Below are 19,195 nucleotides of genomic sequence, written 5' to 3' on the forward strand. Positions count from 1 at the left end.
CAGTCAATGCAGTACTAACACTAACCCAGTCAATACAGTACTAACACTAACCCAGTCAATACAGCACTAACCCAGTCAATACAGTACTAACACTAACCCAGTCAATACAGTACTATCCCAGTCAATACAGTACTAACACTAACCCAGTCAATACAGCACTAACACTAACCCAGTCAATACATTACTAACACTAACCCAGTCAATACAGCATGAACACTAACCCAGTCAATACTGCACTAACACTAACCCAGTCAGTACAGTACTAACCCTAACCCAGTCAATACAGTACTAACCCAGTCAATACAGCACTAACCCAGTCAATACAGTACTAACCCAGTCAATACATTACTAACACTAACCCAGTCAATACATTACTAACACTAATCCAGTCAATACAGTACTAACCCAGTCAATACAGTACTAACACTAACCCAGTCAATTCAGTACTAACCCAGTCAATACAGCACTAACCCAGTCAATACAGTACTAACACTAACTCAGTCAATACAGTACTAACCCAGTCAATACAGCACTAACCCAGTCAATACAGTACTAACCCAGTCAATACAGTACTAACCCAGTCAATACAGCACTAACCCAGTCAATACAGTACTAACACTAATCCAGTCAATACAGTATTAACCCAGTCAATACAGCACTAACCCAGTCAATACAGCACTAACACTAACCCAGTCAATACAGCACTAACACTAACCCAGTCAATACAGCACTAACCCAGTCAATACAGTACTAACACTAACCCAGTCAATACAGTACTAACCCAGTCAATACAGCACAAACCCAGTCAATACAGTACTAACCCGGTCAATACAGCACTAACCCAGTCAATACAGTACTAGCACTAACCCAGTCAATACAATACTAACACTAACCCAGTCAATACAGCACTAACCCAGTCAATACAGCACTAACACTAACCCAGTCAATACAGCACTAACACTAACCCAGTCAATACAGTACTAACCCAGTCAATACAGTACTAACCCAGTCAATACAGTTCTAACCCAGTCAATACAGTACTAACCCAGTCAATACAGTACTAACCCAGTCAATACAGCACTAACACTAACCCAGTCATTACAGCACTAACACTAACCCAGTCAATACAGTACTAACACTAACCCAGTCAATACAGCATTAACACTAACCCAGTCAATACAGTACTAACCCAGTCAATACAGCACTAACACTAACCCAGTCAATACAGCACTAACCCAGTCAATACAGTACTAACCCAGTCAATACAGCACTAACACTAACCCAGTCAATACAGCACTAACCCAGTCAATACAGTACTAACCCAGTCAATACAGTACTAACACTAACCCAGACAATACAGCACTAACCCAGTCAATACAGTACTAACACTAACCCAGTCAATACAGCACTAACACTAACCCAGTCAATACAGTACTAACCCAGTCAATACAGTACTAACACTAACCCAGTCAATACAGTACTAACACTAACCCAGTCAATACAGCATTGACACTAACCCAGTCAATACAGTACTAACCCAGTCAATACAGCACTAACACTAACCCAGTCAATACAGCATTAACACTAACCCAGTCAATACAGTACTAACACTAACCCAGTCAATACAGCACTAACCCAGTCAATACACTACTAACCCAGTCAATACAGTACTAACCCAGTCAATACAGCACTAAACCAGTCAATACAGTACTAACACTAACCCAGTCAATACAGCACTAACACTAACCCAGTCAATACAGTACTAACCCAGTCAATACAGCACTAACACTAACCCAGTCAATACAGCACTAACACTAACCCAGTCAATACAGCACTAACCCAGTCAATACAGTACTAACACTAACCCAGTCAACACAGTACTAACACTAACCCAGTCAATACAGCACTAACCCAGTCAATACAGCACCAACCCAGTCAATACAGTACTAACACTAACCCAGTCAATACAGCACTAACACTAACCCAGTCAATACAGCACTAACACTAACCCAGTCAATACAGCACTAACCCAGTCAATACACTACTAACCCAGTCAATACACTACTAACCCAGTCAATACAGTACTAACCCAGTCAATACAGCACTAACCCAGTCAATACAGTACTAGCACTAACCCAGTCAATACAGCACTAACACTAACCCAGCCAATACAGTACTAACCCAGTCAATACTGTACTAACCCAGTCAATACAGTACTAACCCAGTCAATACAGTACTAACCCAGCCAATACAGTACTAACCCAGTCAATACAGTACTAACCCAGTCAATACAGTACTAACCCAGTCAATACAGTACTAACCCAGTCAATACAGTACTAACACTAACCCAGTCAATACAGTACTAACCCAGTCAATATAGTATTCTCTCTCTCCTAATTAAATTCAAAAGGTTTTATTGGCATGCGAAAGATTTTGAAGTAGATAATTAACAAATGTAATATTATGTATATATACAGTGTTATAACCATAACCAGGGACATTTAGTAAACATAAATATGGGTTATATTTACAATGGTGTTTGTTCTTCACTGGTTGCCCTTTTCTTGTGCGAACAGGTCACACATCTTGCTGCTGTGATGTCACACTGTGTTATTTCACCCAGTACATATGAGAGTTTATCATAATTGTATTTGTTTTCAAATTCTTTGTGGATCTGTGTAATCTGAGGGAAATATGTTTCTCTAATATGGTCATACATTTGGCAGGAGGTTAGGAAGTGCATGTCAGTTCCCACCTCATTTTGTGGGCAGTGAGCACATAGCCTGTCTTCTCTTGAGAGCCAGGTCTGCCTATGGCAGCCTTTCTCAATAGCAAGGCTATGCTCACTGAGTCTGTACATAGTCAAATCTTTCCTTAAGTTTGGGTCGGTCACAGTGGTCAGGTATTCTGCCACTGTTTACTCTCTGTTTAGGGCCAAATAGCATTCTAGTTCGCTCAGTTTTTTTGTTAATTCTTTCTTATGTGTCAGGCAATTATCATTTTGTTTTCTCATGATTTGGTTGGGTCTAATTGTGTTGCTGTCCTGGTGCTCTGTGGGGTCTGTTTGTGAACAGAGCCCCAGGACCAGCTTGCTTAGGGGACTCTTCTCCAGGTTCATCTCTCTGTAGGTGATGGCTTTGTTATGGAAGGTTTGGGAATCACTTATTTTTAGGTGGTTGTAGAATTTAGCGGTTCTTTTCTGGATTTTGATAATTAGTGGGTATCGGCCTAATTCTGCTCTGCATGTATTATTTATTGTTTTACGTTTTGCACAGAGGATATTTTTTAAAGAGTTCTGCATGCAGAGTCTCAATTTGGTGTTTGTACCGTTTTGTGAATTCTTGGTTGGTGAGCGGACCCCAGACCTCACAACCATAAAGGTCAATGGGTTCTATAACTGATACACGTATTTTTAGCCAGATCCTAATTGGTATGTTGAATTTTATGTTCCTTTTTATATCGTAGAAGGCCCTTCTTGCCTTGTCTCTCAGGTCGTTCTCAGCTTTGTGGAAGGTACCTGTGGTGCTGATGTTTCGGCCGTGGTATGTATAGTTTGGTGTGCTCCAGGGCAACGGTCTCTAGATGGAGTTTGTATTTGTTGTCTTGACAATTGGAAACCATTATCTTCGTCTTCCTGAGATCTCCTTCCAGGAGGAAATGGCCCTTGAATATTTTGTTACAGCTGTTGGAGGGCATATCTTAGTCGACACCCGTTCAGCATCGTTCACACCCTGAGAGGGTTTAACCCGTCTCTTTAAGGATTCACATGTGATGCCATGTGATAAACACACACTATGTCAAATCAAATGTAAGTTTATTTGTCACATGCACAGGATACGGAAGGTGTACACGGTACACTGAAATGGTTACTATAGTAGCAATATCAAAAACAGAAAGTGTTTGATTTATTTTTTATTATATTTTATGATTATCAGATTACGCTTACCCGAAACACTTGTCTAAATTGAAGGAAATGCTATAACCACCAGACACATCTAGCTAACTCTCTATTGTCTAGACATGTTCACATGTTCATGAAATACAATAGATGTACATAATCACCCCCAGACACACCTGGCTAACTTGATGGGTCATGTAATCATCTGGTGAAGTGAAGTCTTTTGTTTAGACATGTAGCTAGCTAGCTAACATTAGGCTAAAACTAGCAATGCAAATGGATTTCTGATTAGAATAATAATCCTACACAGATCATACACGTGACGTTATCTAGCGAACCAGCAAGCTGACATTTGCTAGCTAACTAACAGTACGCTTTAACTTGAAATAAAAAAGAATTTCTGACAAAATTAGAAATGTATATCAGAAAATGTAGCTAGACTCCAACTCATATACATGGATGAACGCTTCACGGCAGACTGGAACTATTTAACGACCTTCTGTTTGTAGCTACATCTTGTTTGGTCAGTGTTGTGTCAAGTCACTCCAGTTCACACTGTGTCAAGTCACTCCAGTTCACACTGTGTCAAGTCACTCCAATTCACACTGTGTCAAGTCACTCCAGTTCACACTGTGTCAAGTCACTCCAGTTCACACTGTGTCAAGTCACTCCAGTTCACACTGTGTCAAGTCACTCCAGTTCACACTGTGTCAAGTCACTCCAGTTCACACTGTGTCAAGTCACTCCAGTTCACACTGTGTCAAGTCACTCCAGTTCACACTGTGTCAAGTCACTCCAGTTCACACTGTGTCAAGTCACTCCAGTTGACACTGTGTCAAGTCACTCCAGTTCACACTGTGTCAAGTCACTCCAGTTCACACTGACCGTGGCAGTAGACCATCAGTTTTTCCAACTCATCTGTTGATAGCACCTGATAAATTCAGGGTATCAATGTTGTTGAGAAAAGTAGAAAACTTTTGTAGTTGTCAATGGCTAATGTTATAACTTTAAAAAATGGTACTGTAGAAAGAACTATCAACACATATATATTTGGATAAAAAAACAAGTCACATGTACTGTATATTATGAAGAGGGTGGGGCTCAAGCTGTATCCCTGTCTCACCCCATGACCCTGTGGAAATAAATGTGTTTTTTTTGCCAATTTTAACTGCACACTTGTTGTTTGTGTACATGGATTTTATAGCTTCATATATTTTTCCCCCAACACCGCTTTCCATCAATTTGTATAGCAGACCCTCGTGCCAAATTGAGTCAAAAGCTTTTTGAAATCAACAATGCATGAGAACACTTTTCCTTTGTTTTGGTGTGTTTGTCAATTAGGGTGTGCAGAGGGTGGCAGGTAGCCTAGTGGTTAGAGCATTGGGAGAGAGAGATAAAACCCTTATAAACCCTATAGCGGCAGGTAACCTAGTGGTTAGAGCGTTGGGCCAGTAACCTACTTAATGTAGTGACAGTGTGGGGCGGCAGGTAACCTAGTGGTTAGAGCGTTGGGCCAGTAACCTACTTAATGTAGTGACAGTGTGGGGCAGCAGGTAACCTAGTGGTTAGAGCGTTGGGCCAGTAACCTACTTAATGTAGTGACAGTGTGGGGCGGCAGGTAGCCTAGTGGTTAGAGCGTTGGGCCAGTAACCTACTTAATGTAGTGACAGTGTGGGGCGGCAGGTAACCTAGTGGTTAGAGCGTTGGGCCAGTAACCTACTTAATGTAGTGACAGTGTGGGGCGGCAGGTAACCTAGTGGTTAGAGCGTTGGGCCAGTAACCTACTTAATGTAGTGACAGTGTGGGGCAGCAGGTAGCCTAGTGGTTAGAGCGTTGGGCCAGTAACCTACTTAATGTAGTGACAGTGTGGGGCAGCAGGTAGCCTAGTGGTTAGAGCGTTGGGCCAGTAACCTACTTAATGTAGTGACAGTGTGGGGCAGCAGGTAACCTAGTGGTTAGAGCGTTGGGCCAGTAACCTACTTAATGTAGTGACAGTGTGGGGCAGCAGGTAACCTAGTGGTTAGAGCGTTGGGCCAGTAACCTACTTAATGTAGTGACAGTGTGGGGCAGCAGGTAACCTAGTGGTTAGAGCGTTGGGCCAGTAACCTACTTAATGTAGTGACAGTGTGGGGCGGCAGGTAGCCTAGTGGTTAGAGCGTTGGGCCAGTAACCTACTTAATGTAGTGACAGTGTGGGGCGGAAGGTAGCCTAGTGGTTAGAGCGTTGGGCCAGTAACCTACTTAATGTAGTGACAGTGTGGGGCGGCAGGTAACCTAGTGGTTAGAGCGTTGGGCCAGTAACCTACTTAATGTAGTGACAGTGTGGGGCGGCAGGTAGCCTAGTGGTTAGAGCGTTGGGCCAGTAACCTACTTAATGTAGTGACAGTGTGGGGCAGCAGGTAGCCTAGTGGTTAGAGCGTTGGGCCAGTAACCTACTTAATGTAGTGACAGTGTGGGGCGGCAGGTAGCCTAGTGGTTAGAGCGTTGGGCCAGTAACCTACTTAATGTAGTGACAGTGTGGGGCGGCAGGTAACCTAGTGGTTAGAGCGTTGGGCCAGTAACCTACTTAATGTAGTGACAGTGTGGGGCAGCAGGTAGCCTAGTGGTTAGAGCGTTGGGCCAGTAACCTACTTAATGTAGTGACAGTGTGGGGCAGCAGGTAGCCTAGTGGTTAGAGCGTTGGGCCAGTAACCTACTTAATGTAGTGACAGTGTGGGGCAGCAGGTAGCCTAGTGGTTAGAGCGTTGGGCCAGTAACCTACTTAATGTAGTGACAGTGTGGGGCAGCAGGTAGCCTAGTGGTTAGAGCATTGGGCCAGTAACCTACTTAATGTAGTGACAGTGTGGGGCGGCAGGTAGCCTAGTGGTTAGAGCGTTGGGCCAGTAACCTACTTAATGTAGTGACAGTGTGGGGCGGCAGGTAGCCTAGTGGTTAGAGCGTTGGGCCAGTAACCTACTTAATGTAGTGACAGTGTGGGGCGGCAGGTAGCCTAGTGGTTAGAGCGTTGGGCCAGTAACCTACTTAATGTAGTGACAGTGTGGGGCGGCAGGTAGCCTAGTGGTTAGAGCGTTGGGCCAGTAACCTACTTAATGTAGTGACAGTGTGGGGCAGCAGGTAGCCTAGTGGTTAGAGCGTTGGGCCAGTAACCTACTTAATGTAGTGACAGTGTGGGGCGGCAGGTAGCCTAGTGGTTAGAGCGTTGGGCCAGTAACCTACTTAATGTAGTGACAGTGTGGGGCGGCAGGTAGCCTAGTGGTTAGAGCGTTGGGCCAGTAACCTACTTAATGTAGTGACAGTGTGGGGCAGCAGGTAGCCTAGTGGTTAGAGCGTTGGGCCAGTAACCTACTTAATGTAGTGACAGTGTGGGGCGGCAGGTAGCCTAGTGGTTAGAGCGTTGGGCCAGTAACCTACTTAATGTAGTGACAGTGTGGGGCGGCAGGTAACCTAGTGGTTAGAGCGTTGGGCCAGTAACCTACTTAATGTAGTGACAGTGTGGGGCAGCAGGTAACCTAGTGGTTAGAGCGTTGGGCCAGTAACCTACTTAATGTAGTGACAGTGTGGGGCGGCAGGTAGCCTAGTGGTTAGAGCGTTGGGCCAGTAACCTACTTAATGTAGTGACAGTGTGGGGCAGCAGGTAGCCTAGTGGTTAGAGCGTTGGGCCAGTAACCTACTTAATGTAGTGACAGTGTGGGGCAGCAGGTAACCTAGTGGTTAGAGCGTTGGGCCAGTAACCTACTTAATGTAGTGACAGTGTGGGGCAGCAGGTAGCCTAGTGGTTAGAGCGTTGGGCCAGTAACCTACTTAATGTAGTGACAGTGTGGGGCGGCAGGTAGCCTAGTGGTTAGAGCGTTGGGCCAGTAACCTACTTAATGTAGTGACAGTGTGGGGCGGCAGGTAGCCTAGTGGTTAGAGCGTTGGGCCAGTAACCTACTTAATGTAGTGACAGTGTGGGGCGGCAGGTAGCCTAGTGGTTAGAGCGTTGGGCCAGTAACCTACTTAATGTAGTGACAGTGTGGGGCAGCAGGTAGCCTAGTGGTTAGAGCGTTGGGCCAGTAACCTACTTAATGTAGTGACAGTGTGGGGCGGCAGGTAGCCTAGTGGTTAGAGCGTTGGGCCAGTAACCTACTTAATGTAGTGACAGTGTGGGGCGGCAGGTAGCCTAGTGGTTAGAGCATTGGGCCAGTAACCTACTTAATGTAGTGACAGTGTGGGGCGGAAGGTAGCCTAGTGGTTAGAGCGTTGGGCCAGTAACCTACTTAATGTAGTGACAGTGTGGGGCAGCAGGTAGCCTAGTGGTTAGAGCGTTGGGCCAGTAACCTACTTAATGTAGTGACAGTGTGGGGCAGCAGGTAGCCTAGTGGTTAGAGCGTTGGGCCAGTAACCTACTTAATGTAGTGACAGTGTGGGGCGGCAGGTAGCCTAGTGGTTAGAGCGTTGGGCCAGTAACCTACTTAATGTAGTGACAGTGTGGGGCGGCAGGTAGCCTAGTGGTTAGAGCGTTGGGCCAGTAACCTACTTAATGTAGTGACAGTGTGGGGCGGCAGGTAACCTAGTGGTTAGAGCGTTGGGCCAGTAACCTACTTAATGTAGTGACAGTGTGGGGCAGCAGGTAGCCTAGTGGTTAGAGCGTTGGGCCAGTAACCTACTTAATGTAGTGACAGTGTGGGGCGGCAGGTAGCCTAGTGGTTAGAGCGTTGGGCCAGTAACCTACTTAATGTAGTGACAGTGTGGGGCAGCAGGTAACCTAGTGGTTAGAGCGTTGGGCCAGTAACCTACTTAATGTAGTGACAGTGTGGGGCAGCAGGTAGCCTAGTGGTTAGAGCGTTGGGCCAGTAACCTACTTAATGTAGTGACAGTGTGGGGCGGCAGGTAGCCTAGTGGTTAGAGCGTTGGGCCAGTAACCTACTTAATGTAGTGACAGTGTGGGGCAGCAGGTAGCCTAGTGGTTAGAGCGTTGGGCCAGTAACCTACTTAATGTAGTGACAGTGTGGGGCAGCAGGTAGCCTAGTGGTTAGAGCGTTGGGCCAGTAACCTACTTAATGTAGTGACAGTGTGGGGCAGCAGGTAGCCTAGTGGTTAGAGCGTTGGGCCAGTAACCTACTTAATGTAGTGACAGTGTGGGGCAGCAGGTAGCCTAGTGGTTAGAGCGTTGGGCCAGTAACCTACTTAATGTAGTGACAGTGTGGGGCAGCAGGTAGCCTAGTGGTTAGAGCGTTGGGCCAGTAACCTACTTAATGTAGTGACAGTGTGGGGCGGCAGGTAGCCTAGTGGTTAGAGCGTTGGGCCAGTAACCTACTTAATGTAGTGACAGTGTGGGGCAGCAGGTAGCCTAGTGGTTAGAGCGTTGGGCCAGTAACCTACTTAATGTAGTGACAGTGTGGGGCAGCAGGTAGCCTAGTGGTTAGAGCGTTGGGCCAGTAACCTACTTAATGTAGTGACAGTGTGGGGCGGCAGGTAGCCTAGTGGTTAGAGCGTTGGGCCAGTAACCTACTTAATGTAGTGACAGTGTGGGGCAGCAGGTAGCCTAGTGGTTAGAGCGTTGGGCCAGTAACCTACTTAATGTAGTGACAGTGTGGGGCGGCAGGTAGCCTAGTGGTTAGAGCGTTGGGCCAGTAACCTACTTAATGTAGTGACAGTGTGGGGCGGAAGGTAGCCTAGTGGTTAGAGCATTGGGCCAGTAACCTACTTAATGTAGTGACAGTGTGGGGCAGCAGGTAACCTAGTGGTTAGAGCGTTGGGCCAGTAACCTACTTAATGTAGTGACAGTGTGGGGCGGCAGGTAACCTAGTGGTTAGAGCGTTGGGCCAGTAACCTACTTAATGTAGTGACAGTGTGGGGCAGCAGGTAGCCTAGTGGTTAGAGCGTTGGGCCAGTAACCTACTTAATGTAGTGACAGTGTGGGGCGGCAGGTAACCTAGTGGTTAGAGCGTTGGGCCAGTAACCTACTTAATGTAGTGACAGTGTGGGGCAGCAGGTAGCCTAGTGGTTAGAGCGTTGGGCCAGTAACCTACTTAATGTAGTGACAGTGTGGGGCGGCAGGTAGCCTAGTGGTTAGAGCATTGGGCCAGTAACCTACTTAATGTAGTGACAGTGTGGGGCGGCAGGTAACCTAGTGGTTAGAGCGTTGGGCCAGTAACCTACTTAATGTAGTGACAGTGTGGGGCAGCAGGTAGCCTAGTGGTTAGAGCGTTGGGCCAGTAACCTACTTAATGTAGTGACAGTGTGGGGCAGCAGGTAGCCTAGTGGTTAGAGCGTTGGGCCAGTAACCTACTTAATGTAGTGACAGTGTGGGGCGGCAGGTAGCCTAGTGGTTAGAGCGTTGGGCCAGTAACCTACTTAATGTAGTGACAGTGTGGGGCGGCAGGTAGCCTAGTGGTTAGAGCGTTGGGCCAGTAACCTACTTAATGTAGTGACAGTGTGGGGCGGCAGGTAGCCTAGTGGTTAGAGCATTGGGCCAGTAACCTACTTAATGTAGTGACAGTGTGGGGCGGCAGGTAGCCTAGTGGTTAGAGCATTGGGCCAGTAACCTACTTAATGTAGTGACAGTGTGGGGCGGCAGGTAGCCTAGTGGTTAGAGCGTTGGGCCAGTAACCTACTTAATGTAGTGACAGTGTGGGGCAGCAGGTAGCCTAGTGGTTAGAGCGTTGGGCCAGTAACCTACTTAATGTAGTGACAGTGTGGGGCAGCAGGTAGCCTAGTGGTTAGAGCGTTGGGCCAGTAACCTACTTAATGTAGTGACAGTGTGGGGCAGCAGGTAGCCTAGTGGTTAGAGCGTTGGGCCAGTAACCTACTTAATGTAGTGACAGTGTGGGGCGGCAGGTAACCTAGTGGTTAGAGCGTTGGGCCAGTAACCTACTTAATGTAGTGACAGTGTGGGGCAGCAGGTAGCCTAGTGGTTAGAGCGTTGGGCCAGTAACCTACTTAATGTAGTGACAGTGTGGGGCAGCAGGTAGCCTAGTGGTTAGAGCGTTGGGCCAGTAACCTACTTAATGTAGTGACAGTGTGGGGCAGCAGGTAACCTAGTGGTTAGAGCGTTGGGCCAGTAACCTACTTAATGTAGTGACAGTGTGGGGCAGCAGGTAACCTAGTGGTTAGAGCGTTGGGCCAGTAACCTACTTAATGTAGTGACAGTGTGGGGCGGCAGGTAGCCTAGTGGTTAGAGCGTTGGGCCAGTAACCTACTTAATGTAGTGACAGTGTGGGGCAGCAGGTAACCTAGTGGTTAGAGCGTTGGGCCAGTAACCTACTTAATGTAGTGACAGTGTGGGGCAGCAGGTAGCCTAGTGGTTAGAGCGTTGGGCCAGTAACCTACTTAATGTAGTGACAGTGTGGGGCAGCAGGTAACCTAGTGGTTAGAGCGTTGGGCCAGTAACCTACTTAATGTAGTGACAGTGTGGGGCGGCAGGTAGCCTAGTGGTTAGAGCGTTGGGCCAGTAACCTACTTAATGTAGTGACAGTGTGGGGCAGCAGGTAGCCTAGTGGTTAGAGCGTTGGGCCAGTAACCTACTTAATGTAGTGACAGTGTGGGGCAGCAGGTAGCCTAGTGGTTAGAGCGTTGGGCCAGTAACCTACTTAATGTAGTGACAGTGTGGGGCAGCAGGTAGCCTAGTGGTTAGAGCGTTGGGCCAGTAACCTACTTAATGTAGTGACAGTGTGGGGCAGCAGGTAGCCTAGTGGTTAGAGCGTTGGGCCAGTAACCTACTTAATGTAGTGACAGTGTGGGGCAGCAGGTAGCCTAGTGGTTAGAGCGTTGGGCCAGTAACCTACTTAATGTAGTGACAGTGTGGGGCGGCAGGTAGCCTAGTGGTTAGAGCGTTGGGCCAGTAACCTACTTAATGTAGTGACAGTGTGGGGCAGCAGGTAGCCTAGTGGTTAGAGCGTTGGGCCAGTAACCTACTTAATGTAGTGACAGTGTGGGGCAGCAGGTAGCCTAGTGGTTAGAGCGTTGGGCCAGTAACCTACTTAATGTAGTGACAGTGTGGGGCGGCAGGTAGCCTAGTGGTTAGAGCGTTGGGCCAGTAACCTACTTAATGTAGTGACAGTGTGGGGCAGCAGGTAGCCTAGTGGTTAGAGCGTTGGGCCAGTAACCTACTTAATGTAGTGACAGTGTGGGGCGGCAGGTAGCCTAGTGGTTAGAGCGTTGGGCCAGTAACCTACTTAATGTAGTGACAGTGTGGGGCGGAAGGTAGCCTAGTGGTTAGAGCATTGGGCCAGTAACCTACTTAATGTAGTGACAGTGTGGGGCAGCAGGTAACCTAGTGGTTAGAGCGTTGGGCCAGTAACCTACTTAATGTAGTGACAGTGTGGGGCGGCAGGTAACCTAGTGGTTAGAGCGTTGGGCCAGTAACCTACTTAATGTAGTGACAGTGTGGGGCAGCAGGTAGCCTAGTGGTTAGAGCGTTGGGCCAGTAACCTACTTAATGTAGTGACAGTGTGGGGCGGCAGGTAACCTAGTGGTTAGAGCGTTGGGCCAGTAACCTACTTAATGTAGTGACAGTGTGGGGCAGCAGGTAGCCTAGTGGTTAGAGCGTTGGGCCAGTAACCTACTTAATGTAGTGACAGTGTGGGGCGGCAGGTAGCCTAGTGGTTAGAGCATTGGGCCAGTAACCTACTTAATGTAGTGACAGTGTGGGGCGGCAGGTAACCTAGTGGTTAGAGCGTTGGGCCAGTAACCTACTTAATGTAGTGACAGTGTGGGGCAGCAGGTAGCCTAGTGGTTAGAGCGTTGGGCCAGTAACCTACTTAATGTAGTGACAGTGTGGGGCAGCAGGTAGCCTAGTGGTTAGAGCGTTGGGCCAGTAACCTACTTAATGTAGTGACAGTGTGGGGCGGCAGGTAGCCTAGTGGTTAGAGCGTTGGGCCAGTAACCTACTTAATGTAGTGACAGTGTGGGGCGGCAGGTAGCCTAGTGGTTAGAGCGTTGGGCCAGTAACCTACTTAATGTAGTGACAGTGTGGGGCGGCAGGTAGCCTAGTGGTTAGAGCATTGGGCCAGTAACCTACTTAATGTAGTGACAGTGTGGGGCGGCAGGTAGCCTAGTGGTTAGAGCATTGGGCCAGTAACCTACTTAATGTAGTGACAGTGTGGGGCGGCAGGTAGCCTAGTGGTTAGAGCGTTGGGCCAGTAACCTACTTAATGTAGTGACAGTGTGGGGCAGCAGGTAGCCTAGTGGTTAGAGCGTTGGGCCAGTAACCTACTTAATGTAGTGACAGTGTGGGGCAGCAGGTAGCCTAGTGGTTAGAGCGTTGGGCCAGTAACCTACTTAATGTAGTGACAGTGTGGGGCAGCAGGTAGCCTAGTGGTTAGAGCGTTGGGCCAGTAACCTACTTAATGTAGTGACAGTGTGGGGCGGCAGGTAACCTAGTGGTTAGAGCGTTGGGCCAGTAACCTACTTAATGTAGTGACAGTGTGGGGCAGCAGGTAGCCTAGTGGTTAGAGCGTTGGGCCAGTAACCTACTTAATGTAGTGACAGTGTGGGGCAGCAGGTAGCCTAGTGGTTAGAGCGTTGGGCCAGTAACCTACTTAATGTAGTGACAGTGTGGGGCAGCAGGTAACCTAGTGGTTAGAGCGTTGGGCCAGTAACCTACTTAATGTAGTGACAGTGTGGGGCAGCAGGTAACCTAGTGGTTAGAGCGTTGGGCCAGTAACCTACTTAATGTAGTGACAGTGTGGGGCGGCAGGTAGCCTAGTGGTTAGAGCGTTGGGCCAGTAACCTACTTAATGTAGTGACAGTGTGGGGCAGCAGGTAACCTAGTGGTTAGAGCGTTGGGCCAGTAACCTACTTAATGTAGTGACAGTGTGGGGCAGCAGGTAGCCTAGTGGTTAGAGCGTTGGGCCAGTAACCTACTTAATGTAGTGACAGTGTGGGGCAGCAGGTAACCTAGTGGTTAGAGCGTTGGGCCAGTAACCTACTTAATGTAGTGACAGTGTGGGGCGGCAGGTAGCCTAGTGGTTAGAGCGTTGGGCCAGTAACCTACTTAATGTAGTGACAGTGTGGGGCGGCAGGTAACCTAGTGGTTAGAGCGTTGGGCCAGTAACCTACTTAATGTAGTGACAGTGTGGGGCAGCAGGTAGCCTAGTGGTTAGAGCGTTGGGCCAGTAACCTACTTAATGTAGTGACAGTGTGGGGCAGCAGGTAGCCTAGTGGTTAGAGCGTTGGGCCAGTAACCTACTTAATGTAGTGACAGTGTGGGGCGGCAGGTAGCCTAGTGGTTAGAGCGTTGGGCCAGTAACCTACTTAATGTAGTGACAGTGTGGGGCGGCAGGTAGCCTAGTGGTTAGAGCGTTGGGCCAGTAACCTACTTAATGTAGTGACAGTGTGGGGCAGCAGGTAGCCTAGTGGTTAGAGCGTTGGGCCAGTAACCTACTTAATGTAGTGACAGTGTGGGGCGGAAGGTAGCCAAGTGGTTAGAGCGTTGGGCCAGGTTGCTAGATCGAATCCCTGAGCTGACAAGGTAAAAATCTGTCGTTCTGCCCCTGAACAAGGCAGTTCCTAGGCCTTCATTGTAAATAAGAATCTGTTCTTAACTGACTTGCCTAGTTAAATAAAATGAATACGTGGTCTGTTGTACGGTAATTTGTTATAAAGCCAATTTGACATTTGCTCAGTACATTGTTTTCACTGAGGAAATGTTCGAGTCTGCTGTTAATTATAATGCAGAGGATTTTCCCAAGGTTGCTGTTGACACATATGCCATGGTACAGTAGTTATTGGGGTCAAATTTCCCTCCACTTTTGTGGATTGGAGTTGGTTCCAAATATTGGGGAAGATGCCCAAGCTGAGGATGATGTTAAAGAGTTTAAGAATAGCCAATTTGAATTTGTGGTCTGTATATTTTATCATTTTGTGTAGGATGGCATCAACACCACAGGCCTTTTTGGGTTAGAGGGTTTGTATTTTGGCCTGAAGTTCATTCAATGTAATTGGAGAATCCAGTGGGTTTCTGTTCTTTAATAGTTGATTCTAAGATTTGTATTTGATCATGTTTTTGTCTGTTCTCAGTACAGCTGACTCTACACATCTCTCAGTACAGCTGACTCTACACAGCTCTCAGTACAGCTGACTCTACACAGCTCTCAGTACAGCTGACTCTACACAGTTCTCAGTACAGCTGACTCTACACAGCTCTCAGTACAGCTGACTCTACACAGTTCTCAGTACAGCTGACTCTACACAGTTCTCAGTACAGCTGACTCTACACAGTTCTCAGTACAGCTGACTCTACACAGCTCTCAGTACAGCTGACTCTACACTGTTCTCAGTACAGCTGACTCTACACTGTTCTCAGTACAGCTGACTCTACACAGTTCTCAGTACAGCTGACTCTACACAGTTCTCAGTACAGCTGACTCTAGACAGCTCTCAGTACAGCTGACTCTAGACAGCTCTCAGTACAGCTGACTCTACACAGTTCTCAGTACAGCTGACTCTAGACAGTTCTCAGTACAGCTGACTCTACACAGCTCTCAGTACAGCTGACTCTACACAGTTCTCAGTACAGCTGACTCTACACAGCTCTCAGTACAGCTGACTCTACACTGTTCTCAGTACAGCTGACTCTACACAGCTCTCAGTACAGCTGACTCTAGACAGTTCTCAGTACAGCTGACTCTACACAGCTCTCAGTACAGCTGACTCTACACAGTTCTCAGTACAGCTGACTCTACACTGTTCTCAGTACAGCTGACTCTTTTTTTATTTTTTTTTATTTCACCTTTATTTAACCAGGTAGGCTAGTTGAGAACAAGTTCTCATTTGCAACTGCGACCTGGCCAAGATAAGGCATAGCAGTGTGAACAGACAACACAGAGTTACACATGGAGTAAACAATTAACAAGTCAATAACACAGTAGAAAAAAAGGGGAGTCTATATATACATTGTGTGCAAAAGGCATGAGGTAGGCAAATAATTACAATTATGCAGATTAACACTGGAGTGATAAGTGATCAGATGGTTATGTACAGGTAGAGATATTGGTGTGCAAAAGAGCAGAAAAATAAAAATAAATAAATAAAAACAGTATGGGGGTGAGGTAGGTGAAAATGGGTGGGCTATTTACCAATAGACTATGTACAGCTGCAGCGATCGGTTAGCTGCTCAGATAGCAGATGTTTGAAGTTGGTGAGGGAGATAAAAGTCTCCAACTTCAGCGATTTCTACACAGTTCTCAGTACAGCTGACTCTAGACAGCTCTCAGTACAGCTGACTCTAGACAGTTCTCAGTACAGCTGACTCTACACAGTTCTCAGTACAGCTGACTCTAGACAGCTCTCAGTACAGCTGACTCTAGACAGTTCTCAGTACAGCTGACTCTACACAGTTCTCAGTACAGCTGACTCTAGACAGCTCTCAGTACAGCTGACTCTACACAGCTCTCAGTACAGCTGACTCTACACAGTTCTCAGTACAGCTGACTCTACACAGTTCTCAGTACAGCTGACTCTACACAGTTCTCAGTACAGCTGACTCTAGACAGTTCTCAGTACAGCTGACTCTAGACAGTTCTCAGTACAGCTGACTCTACACAGCTCTCAGTACAGCTGACTCAAGACAGCTCTCAGTACAGCTGACTCTACACAGTTCTCAGTACAGCTGACTCTACACTGTTCTCAGTACAGCTGACTCTACACAGTTCTCAGTACAGCTGACTCTAGACAGCTCTCAGTACAGCTGACTCTAGACAGTTCTCAGTACAGCTGACTCTACACAGTTCTCAGTACAGCTGACTCTAGACAGCTCTCAGTACAGCTGACTCTAGACAGTTCTCAGTACAGCTGACTCTACACAGTTCTCAGTACAGCTGACTCTAGACAGCTCTCAGTACAGCTGACTCTAGACAGCTCTCAGTACAGCTGACTCTACACAGTTCTCAGTACAGCTGACTCTACACTGCTCTCAGTACAGCTGACTCTACACTGCTCTCAGTACAGCTGACTCTACACAGTTCTCAGTACAGCTGACTCTACACAGTTCTCAGTACAGCTGACTCTACACAGTTCTCAGTACAGCTGACTCTACACTGTTCTCAGTACAGCTGACTCTAGACAGCTCTCAGTACAGCTGACTCTACACTGCTCTCAGTACAGCTGACTCTAGACAGCTCTCAGTACAGCTGACTCTACACTGCTCTCAGTACAGCTGACTCTACACTGTTCTCAGTACAGCTGACTCTAGACAGCTCTCAGTACAGCTGACTCTACACTGCTCTCAGTACAGCTGACTCTAGACAGCTCTCAGTACAGCTGACTTCAGTTCCTCACAGAAGAGATAACAAAAAGAAAGACAATATGAATATGAAATGAACACATCCCTCCTCCCCTTCTTACAGATAAAGAAACAGCAGCAGGATGTGATGGGCTTCCTGTCAGCCAATAAGATTGAGTTTGAGGAGTGTGACATCGCTGCCAATGAGGACAACAGGAAGTGGATGAGAGAGAATGTTCCGGAGGAGGCTCGACCCGCTGCAGGGAACCCTCTACCTCCACAGATCTTCAACCAGGACAGATACTGCGGGGTGGGTGCAGGATAATGAGCGATAGTGAATTCTAATGGATTGGTATCATGCATTGACTCACTCAGCAGGTGTACGAGCATCATTCTGTTTCTATGTTAGTCTGTAACAGCCCTACTAGAGTTTTCATTAGATTGACCCAGTTTTTCTGTCCAGGTTTAGAGAGTTGAATGTGGGTTCAGCTCAGTCAGTCAGGCATCATGTTGACTAATAGGATGTAGTAGAGGGGTGATGAGGTTATGGTATAAATGACCATAACCTCATCACCTCATCAGTAGAGGGGTGATGAGGTTTTGGTATAAAGGACTAATAGAGGATGTAGTAGAGGGGTGATGAGGTTATGGTATAAAGGAATAATAGAGGATGTAGTAGAGGGGTGATGAGGTTATAGTATAAAGGACTAATAGAGGATGTAGTAGAGGGGTGATGAGGTTATAGTATAAAGGACTAATAGAGGATGTAGTAGAGGGGTGATGAGGTTATGGTATAAAGGACTAATAGAGGATGTAGTAGAGGGGTGATGAGGTTATGGTATAAAGGACTAATAGAGGATGTAGTAGAGGGGTGATGAGGTTTTGGTATAAAGGACTAATAGAGGATGTAGTAGAGGGGTGATGAGGTTTTGGTATAAAGGACTAATAGAGGATGTAGTAGAGGGGTGATGAGGTTATGGTATAAAGGACTAATAGAGGATGTAGTAGAGGGGTGATGAGGTTATGGTATAAAGGACTAATAGAGGATGTAGTAGAGGGGTGATGAGGTTATGGTATAAAGGGCTAATAGAGGATGTAGTAGAGGGGTGATGAGGTTATGGTATAAAGGAATAATAGAGGATGTAGTAGAGGGGTGATGAGGTTATGGTATAAAGGACTAATAGAGGATGTAGTAGAGGGGTGATGAGGTTATAGTATAAAGGACTAATAGAGGATGTAGTAGAGGGGTGATGAGGTTTTGGTATAAAGGACTAATAGAGGATGTAGTAGAGGGGTGATGAGGTTTTGGTATAAAGGGCTAATAGAGGATGTAGTAGAGGGGTGATGAGGTTTTGGTATAAAGGACTAATAGAGGATGTAGTAGAGGGGTGATGAGGTTATAGTATAAAGGACTAATAGAGGATGTAGTAGAGGGGTGATGAGGTTATGGTATAAAGGAATAATAGAGGATGTAGTAGAGGGGTGATGAGGTTATGGTATAAAGGAATAATAGAGGATGTAGTAGAGGGGTGATGAGGTTTTGGTATAAAGGACTAATAGAGGATGTAGTAGAGGGGTGATGAGGTTTTGGTATAAAGGACTAATAGAGGATGTAGTAGAGGGGTGATGAGGTTATGGTATAAAGGACTAATAGAGGATGTAGTAGAGGGGTGATGAGGTTATGGTATAAAGGACTAATAGAGGATGTAGTAGAGGGGTGATGAGGTTATGGTATAAAGGAATAATAGAGGATGTAGTAGAGGGGTGATGAGGTTTTGGTATAAAGGACTAATAGAGGATGTAGTAGAGGGGTGATGAGGTTATGGTATAAAGGAATAATAGAGGATGTAGTAGAGGGGTGATGAGGTTTTGGTATAAAGGACTAATAGAGGATGTAGTAGAGGGGTGATGAGGTTTTGGTATAAAGGACTAATAGAGGATGTAGTAGAGGGGTGATGAGGTTATGGTATAAAGGACTAATAGAGGATGTAGTAGAGGGGTGATGAGGTTATGGTATAAAGGACTAATAGAGGATGTAGTAGAGGGGTGATGAGGTTTTGGTATAAAGGACTAATAGAGGATGTAGTAGAGGGG

At 46.7% G+C, this 19,195-nt stretch overlaps 1 protein-coding gene across 2 annotated transcripts in view; it reads left to right on the top strand.

Annotated features, from left to right (window-relative positions):
* sh3bgrl (SH3 domain binding glutamate-rich protein like) overlaps positions 1-19,195 on the top strand; it is a 59,166-nt gene that overhangs the window by 33,565 nt on the left and 6,406 nt on the right. For both annotated transcript variants that reach the window (XM_021583212.3, XM_090221151.1), the window contains exon 2: positions 17,226-17,411. In XM_021583212.3, the coding sequence (XP_021438887.1) occupies positions 17,226-17,411 (186 nt within the window). The remainder of the gene's footprint in view (positions 1-17,225; positions 17,412-19,195) is intronic.

This window comes from Oncorhynchus mykiss, chromosome 25 (assembly GCF_057628025.1).
Source record: "Oncorhynchus mykiss isolate SJ-2025 chromosome 25, ASM5762802v1, whole genome shotgun sequence".
Classification (NCBI taxonomy): Eukaryota; Metazoa; Chordata; class Actinopteri; order Salmoniformes; family Salmonidae; genus Oncorhynchus; species Oncorhynchus mykiss.